The 17747-nt window shown below is 42.4% G+C and overlaps 1 protein-coding gene across 1 annotated transcript in view; it reads left to right on the forward strand.

Moving 5' to 3' along the window:
* SNCAIP (synuclein alpha interacting protein) overlaps positions 1-17747 on the forward strand; it is a 58659-nt gene that overhangs the window by 28131 nt on the left and 12781 nt on the right. Inside the window, exons 5-9 of the mRNA XM_066616199.1 lie at positions 2678-2791; positions 5406-5531; positions 6553-6722; positions 11022-11114; positions 16268-17312. Coding sequence (XP_066472296.1) covers positions 2678-2791; positions 5406-5531; positions 6553-6722; positions 11022-11114; positions 16268-17312 — 1548 coding nt within the window. The remainder of the gene's footprint in view (positions 1-2677; positions 2792-5405; positions 5532-6552; positions 6723-11021; positions 11115-16267; positions 17313-17747) is intronic.

The following is a 17747-nucleotide window of genomic DNA, read 5'->3' on the forward strand; positions in this document are numbered from 1 at the left end:
AGCCCTCATTATCTGCTGGGGTTCCGTTGCCAGAACCCCTGGAAATACTGAAAGCTGCAGATGTTGGAATCTGTAGATTTCGGAGGGGGAGAGCTGTCTGAACACAACCAGAACTGTGCCAAAACTGGAAGTCATCGTTTTCAGCCCTCTGAAGGGTCTCCAGATTCAACCAGAGCACAGCTCCAGTCAGATTCAGAAGGCTACAATTGGCCCACCCAGGGGTTTGGAACCCATGAATTTTCAGTTCCACAGATACCAAGGGCCACACAAATTTTGTATCCTAACACCCTTCAGACAACAGACATGCCCCCAACAACAGAAAAACAGATGCTGAAGGACGATCCAAGCAAAGGCTGCAGAAATGAGGGGCACAGCTGAACAGGGACTCCTCAGTTGTGAGCTGGAGCTGACTGAAGGGATTCCATTGTGACTATCTGTCTGAGGTTTTGAAAAATACTTTCTTTCACAAACTGACCTGAGGCTAAGTTTGGTGGTGTTGTAATAATATGAATATAATAAGGAAGACAAATGAGATGAAAGGTATATTTGTAAAGGCTGTTATACCCTTTGGTGTTCTTACGCTGTCTCTATTTTAATATGTCACATCCACAGCTGCCGTGTCTGAGGTATCAAAACCACTTTGGAATATCACATGAAAGTAAACATTTACCTCTTGCAGAGCACAGCAGTCAACCTGTCAGAAACAAAAATAATTAATGTCATCTTGAAGAAAGTTCAGGCTTACAGGAAAATCCGTAATATAAGAAAACATTACATTTTATAGCACTGCTGAGCACTTGTAAAATGCAGCGGTATGCACAGGAAGGACAATGATGGAATTAAACTTCTCCTGGGATATTCAACGACTGAAGCAAAGTACAGCCACTTTTGCAGAGCACTGTAGAAAGAGACACAGGGTTGAGAAGCATTGTGCAGGAATTACAAGCTCTTTGATGTTATTGTCCTTTTCAGGAAAAATTTAGAAATGTGTTCTGATCAGAACATAAATGGATGTTTGCCCCCCCAGAAAACACTGTGTACTCCAAGAAGTGATTCTGAAGGTTCATGAATAGACTATGACTCTAATTCACAACACAGCGTGGTAAGATGCTGTGCTAATGCACTTTTGGCCTTGGTGAACCTGAAGTGCAGATGAGATCAGTGAGGCTATACAGTCTAGTTGCCAAGCAACAATGGGCAATACTGTAACTTGGGAAAACAGTTGCCACACTCTCCAAGGAGTAGCTGTAAGCCTGTGGCATCCTATTTCCTATCCCAGCAAGTTGCATCAGTGTTATCAGCTTGTCATAGGACAGCTGAGCAGTGCAATCCATTATTTTCCAGGGCTTGACTCTGCTCTAGTGTAGGGGATGGACAAAGAAGGTACGTTACTGCAGAAGAGCCTTTTTGTGGGTCATGGACTCTAAGTAATCAACATTTTGGCAAGATTGCCTTTTATTTTAATAGCTCTGTCTAGATTGTGACTATCTCACAAGCGAATCAATATTCTGAAGCTTCGTATATACAGGGATCTCAGGGATCTTTCTGGAGTTGCTGTCTTTCAGTTAAGAAGCACAAATTGATGCCAATAAATATCCACACATTTTTCTAATTATCTAAGAGCCTAATCCTGAGCTCGGCATTCCGGCTTTCCGTCGGAGTGCACTGTTGCAAACTTGTCATAAGGCACATCTGTGAGGCTTACCACTGGGCCAGTGCCCATGCTAGCCCAGCACTAGCCGGCGCTGGGCTAGCGCTGGGCCGGTGCCCATCCTCTGCTGCTCGGCGGTCTCACAGACTGCCAAGCTGTGGCACAGTAAGTGGAGGCAGGGAGAGGGGCGGGGAGGATGCATTCCGAGGAGGGGGGAGGCATGGGGGGGCGGAGAGAGGGCGGGCGGGAGGTGTGCCGGGGAGGCAGGGGTGGAGAGAGGGTGGGCAGGAGGTGTGGCGGGGGAGGGAGCGGGGAGGCAGGTGGCGGGTCTGAGCTCCACCGGATCCTGACCGTTCGTGTAGGGCTCGGCACACTACATGAACACCTTTATTTTACCAGCGGTAAAGTAGTAGCCCCATTGCGGGGCTGCTTCCCTTACCCGGGAGAAGGGGAGGAAAGTCCCCTTTTCCTGAGATGCTGCCCATGACAGGCTGAGGCGCACAGGATGCGGCAGGAGACGTTCTCGTCACCACTGCAGCCATGCTCCCTGGGCAGCTCAGGATTGGGCTGCCCGTTGTTTGTTTATATTCCCTCATTTTGTATTAAGACATTTCACCTACCCTAATTAATGCCATTATCTTTTTTTGTCTGCTGTTCCCCCTCTGCATTTTGTCTGAGAATCTTAATGCTATTTTTAAACCGGGTGAATTTTTATACTGAAGTGTTATTATGTATCAGGGCCTCTGTGAAATGTGAAGAAAATTACAAAATAATTCATTCAGAACGCATATCAATGGAAGGGGGGACATGTTACCACCCAAACTATTGTTACATTCAAACCTTTTTTTTTTTTAATATTCATATGCTTCTGAAGCAAATTAAATGCTTGTGGATTGCAGCAACTGTAAATAGGCCTGCAGTCACTGCTATATTGGATGTATAAACAAGAATAAAAAGTTTTTCTTTGCCTGAGACATGGTTTTAAAATATATATGCAACTTGTTTACATCTTTATTTCTTTCTTAGAATGGTCAGCTGGAGTGTGTGCGGTGGATGGTGAGTGAAACAGAAGCCATTGCAGAACTTAGTTGCTCAAAAGATCACCCAAGCCTTATTCACTATGCAGGTTGCTACGGGCAGGTATATTTACATTTTGAATTACTGTTTTAATTGTATATAAGAGAAGTGACTAAAGTTGCTGCTGTTAGAAGAATTTTTTATACATCCTTCCAAACAGAAGTTTTAAAAATGTCATTTGGGCTAGCAATAGGTAGAAGCTTTCTTACTAGATGAATTGTATACTAGATGAAATGTATTTTGTCCAGTGTGCGTTCAAGTCTTGGGAGCAAGTGAAACAAATATTGAGTAATTCTGTTGCAGAAGTTCTTCCAAAACACTTTCTTAACTTATTCAAAAGTTACTCATGCAAAAGATAACCAACGTAAACACCAGACTTGGCTGCAACTCAAGGGAAATATTTTTACAAGGAAGAAGTGTTTTTTAATGGATTCAACACACAATTATTTCCTCCAGCACTTGGCACACATGGTATCTGTTTTTTCAGAAAATACTTCCTATGATGAAGCAGTAAAAAAAAAAAAAACCAGCCAAAGAATAGTCCCATTGATGTCAATGTTGCCCTGCAATGCTTGCACAGGATGCTTTATTCTTGAGAAAAACTTGTCCAGCTTCAGTTCCAAGCCTGTCTTCAGGAATATCCTTGAACCGAAAAAAGGCTAAATGAGCCAATGGGACTCTTTGCCAAGAGCGAGATCAAGAAGAGATGTGGATCAAGCACATCCAAGAATGTGTGGAACTTTAGAATGTGATGCAGGTTAATAGTAAAAGTTGAGGCCTAGTCATTGTCCAGCTGTCCTTTTGATAGACAAGCAGACTCCCAGAAACACTCATCAGTTTTGAAGGTCAGAGAGAAAAGTTGTGCATTTTACAATTTATTTTATATATAATTAATTAAAATCCCAGGGAAATATTAATTATGTATAATTATTATGTTACCCAAATGAAGAAATTTTGGTCAATCAATCTTATATTTTAGTTAATCTATCAGTTAAATAATTATATTTCCAAAAGAGAAAAATGTTCTAAAGAAAAGAAATGTATTTATTATTATTATTATTGTTTATGTTTATGCCAAAATGGGAACTTTTGTCCCCTTCCCCCAGGGAAGCCTCAGGCACCACAATGGAGCTTCTCAAGTCTGTGTCAGCTATTTTGCCATCGTAAACTTGAGAGCCTCTGTGTTGGGCTTTGGAGCCTAGCACAGAGGATAGGATACGGTGGAGGCTACAGCAGAGCCTAAGTATATTGGTGGCATATAACATTCAAACAAAAACTTTTTCACACTTGATCTCTCAGTATGTAAAAGTAGTGTGAAAATTCATCATTTTTTAAAGTATCTATTCCAGAAGTCGCCAAACTCGTGACCGCTATGTTATGAAAATGTGGTCCCTGTTCAAATCTCAGCTTACAGTTCCACCAGATTGCTGCATGACTTTCACCTCGTTCTGTTGCCCAGCATCCCAGAAGGCTGCATGACAGGGCATCCAGGCAGACACGACTGCCCAGAGCATCCCTGTCACCCAAACAAGGTGAAAGTCATGTGACAACCTGGTGGAACAGTAAGGTTGCTAACAGGGCAGACAGGTTAGTCCAAACCCTGGATCCATCCCCCAGGCTGATAGATCAGGATCTATCCCATGAGTGGACCCTCAAATACCTGCAGCCCTCCAATCTGTTATTCAGATGCTTTGTTCCCTAGCAGTTCACCAGTCCCTCATTCATCATTTGACTTTTGTCTTCTTATCAATTAGTTTGCAATTTAAAGTGCTAAGAATGGAAAATGTGGCTGTCCCAGCCGCTAACACAGGTCAACACACATTTTGCTTCCTTAAACGTTACACCAATTCCTGGGTGTATTTGGGGTGCTGATTCCAAAAATGTCATCCGTTTTGCCCTATCATGTCTAGTTTTGGAGACACGGCATAGCCTCTTTAGTGAGTGGTTCAAGCAGCTTCCTCATGAGGAAGCCTGCACCATGGCTTCCTCACAAGGAAGCTGCTTGACCCATTCACTAACGAGGCTATACTATATCTCCAAAACTAGACATAATAGGGCAAAACGGATGCTATTTTTGGAATCAGCACCCCAAATTCATATCAAACCACCTTAAAGTTTGAGAAAAACTTTTCTGACCCTCAATTTTGTAGGCCTGTGTAATTTCTGTTCCTCGGTATGTCATACTTACAACTACAAATGTGTTTTAATGCGTTATTAACATTATGATTTTGTACGTTAAGGAGATTTCCAAGAATTCTGTCTCATGATTTTTTTCAACTCATAGGTGTTGAAAAATCAGCAAGCCAAAGTAAGACAATTCTTGTATTAGGACAAACTAAAAAGTCACAAAATAATAAATAGCAAGCAAGGGATAGTCTTGTCTCTCGAGATGATTTAGCAGGATCTATCTGTTGTACCTCTGGTAGTAGAATCACCTGATTTTTCACCTGGTTATGCTGACAAATTGGGGGAAAGGAAGAGAGGCGCATGTTTCATGGGTCCACACTCCTTAATTACTACTAGATTGAAAGTATTCCATGTGTTACATTCCATGTTGCAACCTACCATGAGAATGTACCTTGTGTTAAACTAGTAGTACGTACCTCAGCATTATAATTACAAATGTGTTCCACACAGATTTTTCCTGACATTTTTTCCGTTGCTTAAAAAACTGTAGGAGAAAATCCTTCTGTGGCTTCTTCAGTTTATGCAAGAACAAGGGATTTCTTTGGATGAAGTCGATCAGGATGGTAACAGCGCAGTCCATGTAGCTGCCCAACATGGGTACCTGGGATGCATACAGGTAAAAAAAAAACATAGAACTTGGTTTATTTCAAAAAGATATTTTAAATGAAGCATACAAGTAACATGTTATGTGGGAAAATAATATCTTTTATGTCAAAAGATATTTACAGTTTTAAAATGCTTAACCCTGGGTAAAAAAACAAACAAAAAAACAAAAACAGCTCCATAACATGTTAATGTAAGTCTTCTGCAATTCCATGCTCCAGGTGTTCCTTAGTTGTGATGAACTTTGAATGACCATATGATATTGCTGTGTTTTGCTTGTGCTGGTCTTTGACTGTACTAATAATGACCATGTAATTATTTAGGGCCACTTTTCCTAAATCTAATGACAAAGTGATATTTACCTTCTCACTGCTTTGTGGGTTGGTTCTGTCCCCCTTTGTTTTGACAAAGAAAAAAAATACAGAGTGACCTGATACACCCCCCCCCCTTTGTCTCCTCAGACCTGCAACAGTGGTACAAATATGACAGGCGAGGGACCACATGTCACTGCTCTGCCTGGCCCAACCTTGCTTGGAGTGGAGATGGTTAGAGCAGTAGTGCGCTAGTGGCACAGTGTGTAGCAGCCCAGGCCTTCAAACAGGCACATGGGTTGAAAGTGGAAGAGCAGTCAGGAGGCCACAGCAACCAGTGAAGCCCCGTCCTTAATGCAGGAACAATTCAAGGCATGTTGCCCATTTCTGCACATAGCAGCCCTCTTTGCTGTCAGTGGTACTCAGACCAATGATATCTGCAGAGACATTTCTCGAAGAAGTGGTACTTGCAAAACAAAGTTGAAAAACCTGCTTTGGTATACAGCCTGTGAACCATTTTGTCTCATGCCTAACAACTATTGATAGACCCGTCCTCCTTTAATTTGTAGATAGTAATCCATTTGGCTGGCTATGACCACAACATGTGGTAGTGAATATTATAAACAGATTGTGTTAAGTGAAGAAGTTTCTTCATTTTCTTTTTCTGTCCAGAATCCTATGCAAATTAAGGTTGCTAACATACACACATACATATTTTTTTAGACTCTAGTTGAATATGGAGCAAACGTCACTATGCAAAATCATGCTGGAGAGAAACCTTCTCAAAGTGCTGAGCGGCAGGGACACACCATGTGTTCGCGTTACTTGGTAGTGGTGGAGACATGTATGTCATTGGCATCCCAGGTGGTGAAGTTAACAAAACAACTAAAAGAGTAAGTTTTCATTAAGGATGGTTGGATTCTGGTTCAATTTGGTTTGTTCTCAAAACAGAGCTTTCTTTTCCTTCTGTTAACAGCAAATGACTTTTATCAAGCAATTAAGCCATTAGAACTACTTCTGGCAGCAAGTTTGCTTTCAATAATGCTACACAGTGAACAGTCTAAACGTAATGTCTGAATAGATCCGGCACCCCAAGGAACAAGTAATAGAATCACATTGGGGATCTGTGGCCAATTGCATGTCTACCGTATATTTACAGGTGTGCACCTCTGCTTTTAATATTCTTATGATACCTGGTGAGCATGGCAAAAACACATTCATTGCATAAAGTGGCTGCTACTATTCATTCACATTTTCTGGGGAAGGAATAGTGGGCACTGCACAAAAGATGAACTGGACTTTTGTAAGACAGACATTCATTTTAGTATAACTTATATGCTTGTAATTCTTGGAAGAGTGCCTCCATTGCCCTAACATAGTAGTTCCCAAACTGTGGGTCCAGGATCCAGCAGTATATTGTGACCCCAATTTTCAGTGATTCATGAAATTGATAGGGAGATTTGGCTTTGTGGGATAAACAATCAGCTATGTAGTGGGGGGAGGCACTGTTGCCCAATCACTATTATAGCCACACCCTTTAGCATTTATAAATCAGGCAGCAGCCTCTAGGGCCTCTGAAAAGTTTGGGAACCACTGTCCTAATATATTCATTCATATATCAAACACTTTTATATGTTCATCTTAAGGACAAACTAGACATTATTTAAGCACATTGTTCTTCAGAATCAGCAGACTAGGAGAGGCAATCTGGATTGCAACTGTGCTGTGGGAGGAAAAGGGCATTATGACAGCATAGGCAAATGGCTTCTCAAGGTTACATTTTCCTCAACAGTGCAATCCTGTGCATGTTTTTTCAGCAGTAAGCCCCATTTTAGTGGGATGTACTCTCTGGTGTGTATAGGATTGCAATCTCAGTAATTCTGTTTCTCTTTAAGGCAGCATTCACATAATTACTTTATAGCAGTTCATATAACAGCAGGGATAAGACAGGTCTCTAGCATTAACATATGGATTGAGATTTTTATGTGTCCTTTCCACTTCACTTGCTGTAGAGGTACTTGCTACTGTCTCATATAAGTGTACATCCAATGCAGTACTAATTTGCATTGGAGTTGGCTTTGGTTCCTGGCCAGGTACATTAGCATGAGAAGAGAAATGACAAAAGGAGAGTGAAACAGGTAGACTAGCCACTGTCAGGAATAACAAATGAAAATAATTTGTCCAGACCTACAGAAGAAAGTGTTTTGGGACTCCATACTGCAAGCCAATACTGGCAGATGGTGGGAGTAATTTTTAAAATAGTGTAAGGAAATGTGTAGGCGAGAGGAAGGAAAAGGGAAAATAGAAGGAAGGGACGATCTTTATAAAGTGCATCTGGTTTTTGCAAAATAGCGCATTGGTTTTCCACCCAATTTTTTTTTCCATTTTCCAGATCTTTTCCTAGACCAATATGAGCATTTCCTTTTTTTTGTGCATCTAGCAAATGCAGCCTACAATAATAGAAATCATATGGATTGTTTCTGGCTTTGTCAGCTCTAAAATTCTAGAACTGAGAAGTGAGTTAATCCTGTGAGCCAGTAAACTATCCAGTTAAATATTCTACAGCTGGGCTGGTGCTGTAAGCTTGCTTCTGCGTTTTAAGGAAATCATTCTGAAAGTGAAAACAGTAATGAGGAGGAATCTACATTGTTACATGATCAATTCCATTGCCACATGGCCTAAAAGTGTGGGCAGGGAGAAGACTCACTACTGTAGAAACCTGCACAGCCCTTACAAAGGTAAATATTAGTCAGGACTTAATGGAAAAGAAGGAAGAGGCTTTTGGAGGAACATATTCCCAATTCTCCCTACATAAGTAAGGGCAGCTGTTTTCCACATAACTTTTTCTCTCTGTGAAGATACTGGGGGAAATGTGCACATCATAGCTCATTAGCTGTGACACACTTCCTTTTGCCATGAATTACATAATTCAGCAACTGATGAGAGTCTTGACTTCCCAGACTAGATACCAATTGCATCACAGGTGACATTTTCCCCACTACAGATATAATCTAATAAGAACATATGAAAGAGACCTGCTGGATTAGACCAAAGATCCAATTAGTCCAATATTCCGCTTCAAACAGTGATCAATCAGATACTTCTGGGAAACTCACACTCTGAAAACAGTTCTCTCCTGCCGTGTGCTTCCCCCTCCCCATATCTGTCAGTCAGAGAAACACTGCTTCTGAATACTGACATTCATGGTTAGTGGCCAATCATAGATTTACAGCCCAATCCTACCTAAACTCCAGCGCAGCGATGCAGCAGTTCCGGTGCAGCTTCCTCTGCATTCCATGGGGGAGTTCTGTCTGCTGGAGGTCTCCTTGGAGTAAGGGATCATTTGTCCCTTTGCACCAGAGTAAGCCACAGAAGCCACTACAAATCAACTCAGACCTACACATAGCTTGATCACTGGCACAAGTCTGTATTGACCTGTGCAGGCAATTCAGGGTTGGGAAGGGGATTTGCATTTGACATGCACTGCTGCCATCAAATCTACCCCCTCCTAGGCCCAAGCCATCCATTTCCTGCCCCATCTCTTCCACCTTCCCCCCACCACCTGCACTGAGCTTTCCTGCTCTTATGGGCCTCCCAGTGTCTCCTGCATGCACAGGAAGGCTCTGGTCTTCCACTGGTGCACTGGCAGCTTGTACTGCCACAAAGTACTTTATGTCTGCTTTGCAACAGCCTGCACTAGCAAAATACACATTGTGCCCACACTAGTTTTAGAGAGCATTATGCCCTTACAGATTGAGTCTCCTTATTCGTGAGGGTTCCGTTCCAAGAACTCACATGAATGGCAAAAAATGCACTATAGCAAGTCAATTTTAAAAAAGTCTCTTTGCTTAGGCGATTTAAAAAATAGCCTTGTTGACCTTTTGAAATGCACACAGAAACAATGAGTCTCTCTCCTGCTTCGCTAGGAGGAAGTAATCCCTCCCTTCACCAGGAACCCCAGCTTGGGGGCTTCTGCCATTTAGCCTTCTTTCACATGCTCGGGGAAGGGAGGAGTGAAGCCTGCAGAGAGAATGATTGATGGATTGTCAGCGGGCTGCCCTCTCTGGCATTATTAAAGGACTGTTTTCCTTTAATTTAAAAGGCCATTCTGATCAGCTTCGAAATAGAAATATCTGTGGATACTTAGGTTATACCTGTAATCGCTTGCATGACTGTCTGTCCGCAACGGTAAAAAGCAGTTTTTTAAACTGTGATTTTAAAGGGGTGCATTTTTTCCCTTCTCCAGGGATCAGCACATTCCTTCTTATTTGCAGGGGCCATTCGTGTGGAGTCGAATCCGTGTATAAAAAATCTGTGTATAATAAAGCTGGACCTGTATTCTCTTTTATTTTCTCTAGTCCTCCTTTAAAACTATCTCCTTATGTTCATAAGAGGACAAGAGTTGCATTGGTTTAATCAGACCATGGGCCATCTGGTTCAACTTTCTGTCCAAACACAGATTAGCCATATTCTTTCCATAAACAGATCATGAAGGTGATGGCCATTTTGCAGAATCTGATAATGACTGAAATGCATGGAAGCCCCATTCAGCTGTCCTATATAGGATATGGATCTTGGTAGGAACTGAAATGTGGCTGAAGAGACTTCTACAGTCTCACCCATTTGTAGCCAGCTCATACTTATTTTGGTGAACAGCTTTCCAAATGAATAGTGATGAGGTATGCCTGGTCTCTACCAAAGAGTAGCATACTCCAGAGAAAACTTAGACATCTTGACCCAATTTTCCTCTCAGATCACATGCAAGAGAAAGTTACAGGGAACAAGTTTTAACTTTGCTTGAGTTTGGTTGTAATTGGACACAGGTAAGCTAATTGTCATTGAGTCCCACAGCTCCAGCAAATTGCTCCTTGGGATTTTAATCTTGCATCTTACACCAGAGTCACTGCTAGTAATAAATAATTTCTATAAAGCAGGCAGCTTTCAGAAGGTACAATAGAGTGATCACAGGGTTCCCACAGGGATTAGAAGCAATTTGCAGTACAGAAACCCTCTTTGTGCATTTCAGTATTTGTATGCGCTCTGTGTGTGCAACTCTTAAATTATAGATGAACAGAGGCTTTCTTTTCAAAGAGATGTTGAGTGAACACTATCATTTCTCCCTAAGCACATCCACTGACAGCTTTTCTTTTAGAAGAAAAAAATAAGTTTAACAATTTAATATTTCCTTACAGGCAGACAGTAGAACGTGTGACATTACAGAACCAACTCCAGCAGCTTCTAGAAACTCAGAGATCAGAGGGCAAGTCACTGCCAACATCCCCAAGGTAACTAGACTTATAGGAGTAGAATTCCAGTGTAGCTGGAACTGAAGTCTTTTTCATGCTTGTTGCATAGGGGGTTATGCTCCAGCTAATGATCCAATTATTCATTCTGTAAAAGCATAAAAAGCAAAACATCATATGATGGAAATCTACACCTTTTTTAATTTGGCAGGTGTGAACACTGGACTTTGTGAGTGAAATGAAATTAATTATCCTACATTTTACCAATCTGATTTATTATGGAACTGCTAAATGACTCATAGTGATCACAGGAAACATCTTGTGAACTTCTAAAACTTGACCTTATGGTGGCCTGTAGTAATCTTATCCTCTCTGTAATTCATAAAGGCTTTTGCTGACAAAATGAGCTTGCCAAGTAGGCAGGCTGCTGTTCAAGTGCCTTGAAAGTGATTTGTCTTCACTATCTAATATAAACAGCACCAAAAAGTATAGATATAGTTGTACCCTTCAATAATTTAACCTCAGAAGAGGTGCATGACTTCAGCTGAATAAGCGCTGAAGGAGCGGAAAAATCTTAGTTGGCTACGGGACAGCATTGTTCTGTCTCTGCCACAGACATCCCATGTGAGTTTGGCTAGAGTGTTCACAGCAGAACTGGGCAACAGTTTAAGTGTTTAAGGCCACAATCCTAACCCATTTTCCAGCACTGACATAAGGGCAATGCAACTCGGAGGTAAGGGAAGAAACATTGCCCTACCTAGCCTCTGTGACTGCCCCCCAACTGCAGGATGCAGTATATGCCCCACTGGTACAGCTATGCCAGTGCTGGAAAGTTGGTTAGAATTGCAAGCTAAGGGCCCAATCCTATCCCACTTTCCAGCAATGATGCAGCTGTATCAACAGGGCATGAGCTGTATCCTGCGATGGAGGGGTGCAGTCATAGAAGCCTCTTCAGGGAAAAGGAACATTTGTTCCCATTGCAACTGCATCAGCACTGGTTGGATATGATTGGGCCCACTTCCTTACAGGAGGCAAGAGAGAACCTAGGGCGCAATCCTAACTTGCACTGGAACAGGCAAGCCAGGAGGCTTGCGCTGTATTCAGCGCAGGATTGTGGCCAGCAGCAGCTTAGCCAGAGGCAAGTGGAAACTCTTCCCCTTACCCCTGGGTAAGGGCTGCCGGCCCCAATGGGTCTCCTCGGACTTGTGCCATCTCCTGAGGTGGCACAAGTCCGAGGAGAGCAGAGCGACTTGAAGCCACTCCGTTCTCCCCAGGAACAGGGGTTGGTATCTGGCATAACTGCCGGATCCCAGCCCCGCCTCCCTCTCCTTGCCTGCCCGCCCCTGGGATCGCCCTCCCTCTCTCCACCCAGGAACATCTCCCTCCCTTCTCCTCCCTGCCCCCCCCATGCCTACCTTTTTCGCTTGCATCGGCCCAGCAGGGCTGACGCAAGAACCAGGGGGAAGCCTCCGTAGGCTGGCACATCTCGGAGCACTAGCCTGGCTTCCCCTCAAGGAGGCCCAGACATGCTTTACGGCACGTTTGCAACCCACCCAGGCTGGCCCAAGCCTATCTACAGGTTAGGATTGTGCCCATACTAAAAGGTTTTCATGGGAACCCCATTAACTTCTGGATGAGGAAGAGCAATCCAATGTACCCTTTTGCATTCTGAACTCCCATTACTTGAAGTGTGAGGAGCTCTGTGTAACTGAGCAGTAAAATCCTTTTTTTCTGTGTATTACAGAAATAATACTGTTTGTATTAAGAATGTAAGAACTGCACAGTGGCATTTCAGACAGATGATCCAGTGACTGCAGTAACATCTGTGATGGCTAGAGTCGGCTCATAATTGGCATTTATATAGCATTTTTCCTTAGTGATCAGAGTGTTTTGCATACAGTATCTCAAAACAACCCTGTATTGTATATTATTTATATATCAGTTATTATATTTTAGGGCCCAATTCTCTCCAACTTTCCAGCTCTGATGTAGCTGCACCGACAGTGCAAGCACTGTGTCATGCAGGGTGGGGGGCAGTCACATAGACCGAGGTAAGTGAGTGTTTGCTCCTTTACCATTGCATTGCAGCTGCATTGCAGATGCTAGAAAGTTGGTAGGACTGGGCTTTTTATATCACAGTTCAGTACATATTATAGAAGGAGAGCTAACAGTGAATAAGAGTGGCTTGCCTGAAGCCACCCAGTGAATTCACAGCTGAGCTAAGATTTGAGCTAGCATCTAATTCTGATTCTTATGGATAATGTCAGTGCCTCTATTCAAAGTGAAGAATTAGGCTTTTAACTCTTCCTTTTGTGTGGCATCTGGCTTGACATTTGGCTTCTTGACTTTCATTTTTATTTTTTTATTTTTTAAACTTGTGGAAATATAGTTACAGAGAAAAGATGTAACACGTGCAGGCAGTATTCGCAGAAAGCAAATGCGACTTATAAGTCAGGCTCCTGCACATCCTCCTGACCCAACAGATTCTAGTATTTGAACCTAACATGATACACTTTCCAACTCTTTAGACAGCATATCAGTGCCAGAGCCAGGTCTGTGGGGACTCCCAACTAAATGCCATGGGAGGGGGGCATTTATCAGGGCAGGAAGCGACATGCATCCAGCATCTTTTTAACGGATAATGTAATGCCCTTCCCATTGTGTTGCATATATAATGACAGAGACACTATGAGAAAAACAAGGATGGCAGGCAGCAGTGTTGCTGCTGAATAGCACCCCAGGCTATTGCAGCTACTAAGGTAAATCTCCACAACAGGTTGAGGGAAGCCTTCCTTGGTGGTGGCAGCAGTGGCAGCAGCTCATATCATTTCTTGGTGGCTGCCATCTTTCTTCACCTTTCATTCATTCTGAGCCTTCTGCTAGTGCTCAGTTGACTAGCCCTAGACAGGTCCATATTTAGAAGTTCTGTCCAAAGAAAGTTAGTCTTGATTAAGCAACCAATTTTTGGAGGATATAATCCATAAAAAGAAAGCAAACTTGCACTTTTAGCATATCATGTTTCTTTGGTACCTACTGGAGACTAAAGACTGGAGACTTGGAATGTAAATTCTACTGCAACAAATAAAGCTTGCCTCGAAGTCAGTAGGTTGCCCAATAGGTTGCCTGTCAGCGCAGCAAAGTAACATAATCTCTACCTTGAAGAAGTTTCCTTTAACCATATAGAAAATTTGTTGTTGTTGTTGTTGATGAACGTCTAGTCTACTAGTTGGTTTAAACCATCAGATGAAATCTGCTACCCTATTAACTTTTTAAAAAATAATATGGAGTGAGTTTTATAAGCACACTATGCAATCTGTCAGATAATTGGAGTATTTATTTCTATTTATAAACGCTAAACCATTCCAGCTGCAACCCACATGCTCTTTATGCCAGAATTGTTTCAATCATATCTATGAGAAATTTCTTTAGAGTAAGAAATTTGGGGTTGCTGTTGCCCATTTTAATTTTAGATGCCAGCTTGATTTTTCTTTGTTATTGGCACTTGCATGTGAATCACTCCAATCTTTTTGACTGAACATGTTACCGTTATTAGGAAAGTTTTATGCCATTCACTTTTGTGATCAACATAAACAGTTCTTATAGTATGGGTATGCAATCTTACTGTTATAGTAATTTTTTTGTATCTTTTTCTTCCTCCACCTTCTCTCTCTCTCTCTCTCTCTCTCTCTCTCTCTCTCTCTCTTTGTGTGTGTCTGTGTGTCTTTCTCAATGTCCAAATTTAGATTGTAAGATTTGGGGAAGGGTCCTGTTATTTGAAATAATGATGGTTTGTGTTCTTAGACCCTAGTCCATCCCCTAACATCAGTGCCAATGTAGCCATGCCAAGAAGGCATGTATTGCAGCCTGTGGTGTGGGTGAGCAGTCAGATAGCCTGCAGGAGGTAAGTTTTGTACTTACCTCCTGGTAGGCTGCCTGATCACCAGTGGGTCTTCTTAGACATACACCACCTATTTTTGTGACATACGTCCAAGGAGAGAAAAGAGGTGGAGAGTTTTTGAAAAAGGTGATAAGATCCAGCATGTATCATTGCTACTGGGTCCTCTCCACCCCCACCCCACCACAGTTTTTCCCCTCGTCCCACCCAGAAATGCCCCCAACCCCTTCCCACCCACAATCTGCTCATGCAACTGATTTACCAGCACTTGGGGTTCCAGAGCAGCCACTGCTACACGGCCAGACCACTTACCATTTCCATCAATGGTATAGTTGCATGCTCTATAATGTCACATTTTGCAATACCATAAGTATGACTGCGCTGCCAGAACATGAGTTCTGACTGCACAGCCCAATAATAGGTTTGGGCTGCTAGTGTCTCATTGACAAGCAGAAGGCACTTCTGTTCACAAAAGGTGGAGGGGGATTTTTATTTTTACAATCCCCTTAATTCTGCAGCCCTTAATACTTTATACAGTCTCATTCTGGGAGGTCCTGCAAACCCCTCCCCCATGGAATTTCAGAAATGCAGAAGGCTGTTGTGCCAGGGAGGCAGTAGGGAAGTTAACTTGTGCAAGCTTCTTTCTGCATGCGTGCCTTTAAATACAACCTATTATATCAAAACTCCCACTGATTTTAATGAATTCATTGTCTGTTAAATACATCAAAAACAAATTTCATTTTTGAAATATTCCAAACCAGGTGTTTAAAAAATCCATGTTTCCCAGTTCTGCTTAAGCCAATGGTTCTCAAACTGATGGAGGGAAGTAGTGACACGATCCCCAGGATGGTGAAAGTGGGCTGTTTTAACTTACTGAAGACTGCTGACAGCTGCAACCAGAAAGCTGATCGCACCCTGATCGCATTGCTGCCCTAGTCCCTCCCCCGCAAAGACGTACTTAGGGACTAAACTCTCCCTAAGTTTGAGAACCATTGGCTTAAGCAATTCTCAGAAGGTAGAATCTAGCAATACCTAATAAAAATCTTTAAAAGGAAATTTTTCTATGGAGATTAGCGAAGAAAGGGAATAACAGATCAAACTTAGCATGAAAACAGATTTTCATTCTTAACAATGGAGTCAATAGTGTGACTCCATAATATATTCCATGTGGGTAAGGGTCAAAGAAAAAGCAATATGATGTTCAGATAAACACATGCAATGGAAACATCAATGTTACACTTTGTATCTGTATAATTTTGATTGTGGTCTCCTTACTAATTTTTTTTTTTTCCCCTTGAAGTTCACCATCATCACCCACTTCTGGCAAACCTCAGTGGAAACCATCTGATGCAGATGACTCGCCTCTACCGAAAAGTAAACTGAATGCCCATGATGGGATTCAGATTCTTGGCAGTGCAGGACACCACAGTCGGCCCAAGATGAAAGACGAGGACTCTGACAAAATCCTACGGCAGCTGCTGGGGAAGGAAATCTCTGAGAATGTCTGCATGCAGCAAAAGCTCTCACTAGAATTTCAGGATGTTCAGGCCTCTAAGAATATGAAGAAAATTCCTCTAGAGAAAAAGGAGCTGAAGTTAGCAAGGCTAAAGCATCTCATGCAACGGTCTCTTAGTGAATCTGATACAGATTCAAACAATTCCGAAGACCAAAAGAACACACCTGTGAAAAAAACTGATAGGCCAAGGCCACAGCCCATAGCAGAAAACATAGAAAGCACTGAGAATTTGCACCTAATGATTAAGAAACACACACTGGCTGCAGCAGGGCGTCGGTTTGCTTTTGGAATGAAAGCCTCAAAATCCCTGGATGGTCACAGTCCTTCTCCCACTTCAGAAAGCAGTGACCCTGATAACGAGTCCCAATATCAGACTGGGAGTGTGTCTCAGAACCAAGTCTTGGGAGACACCCATCAGCCTAGCCCTGAAACCACCAATGCTCCCAAAGTAGCCACAAGTCCCAAGAGCGCTCTCAAATCTCCCTCTTCGAAGCGCAGAACTGCCCAGAATTTAAAACTCAGAGTGACTTTTGAGGAGCCTGTGGTACAAGTGGAGCAAACAGAGGTTGGTTTAAATGGGGAAAGGGACAAAGAGAGGAATAAGGCCCTTCAGCGGCCTCCACCCAACACTGAAACCGGGGAACAGCAGAAGCGGCCATTTGGAACCTTCCGATCCATAATGGAGACACTGAGTGGCAACCAGAATAATAATAATAACTATCAACCTGCTGGCCCAGTCAAGACCTCATCATCCTTTACCTCATTAGGAAGGAAAGCCACAGATAGCAAGAAAAATTCAGCAACTCCTACAAAAGGAAAAAATAAGCCAGTGAGTGATTGTAGACGGCAAAGGGAATGTTTTTGTCATATCATTAAAGTGTCTCTGCTTAAAATAATCATGTGTACAAAACACCACAAGCAAGTGTCAACAGGACTTGAGGCAGGGCTGAGGTAATGTGATGATAAATGAAAAAAGAATAATTTAAAGGAGAGGGAGGAGGTTTGTTCAATATATGCCTCTAGTCCCCACAAACGCTGAATTGAACTTCTCCCTTCATACATTGTAAGAATGATGGTAAAGCTATCTTGTGTGTTGCTACCAGTCATTTCAGGTATGCAGAAGACATTGGTGTGTCTTCACAGGTGTGTCAAGAGTAGAATGAGCCCCAAAAGAAGTAATAAAAGAGAGTGCAAATAACATGAGGATGATGATGATGAATATAATACTATCCTATAGGGCACTTTACATAGGGTAAAAAGCATC

The sequence above is a fragment of the Tiliqua scincoides genome, chromosome 2 (genome assembly GCF_035046505.1).
Source record: "Tiliqua scincoides isolate rTilSci1 chromosome 2, rTilSci1.hap2, whole genome shotgun sequence".
Classification (NCBI taxonomy): Eukaryota; Metazoa; Chordata; class Lepidosauria; order Squamata; family Scincidae; genus Tiliqua; species Tiliqua scincoides.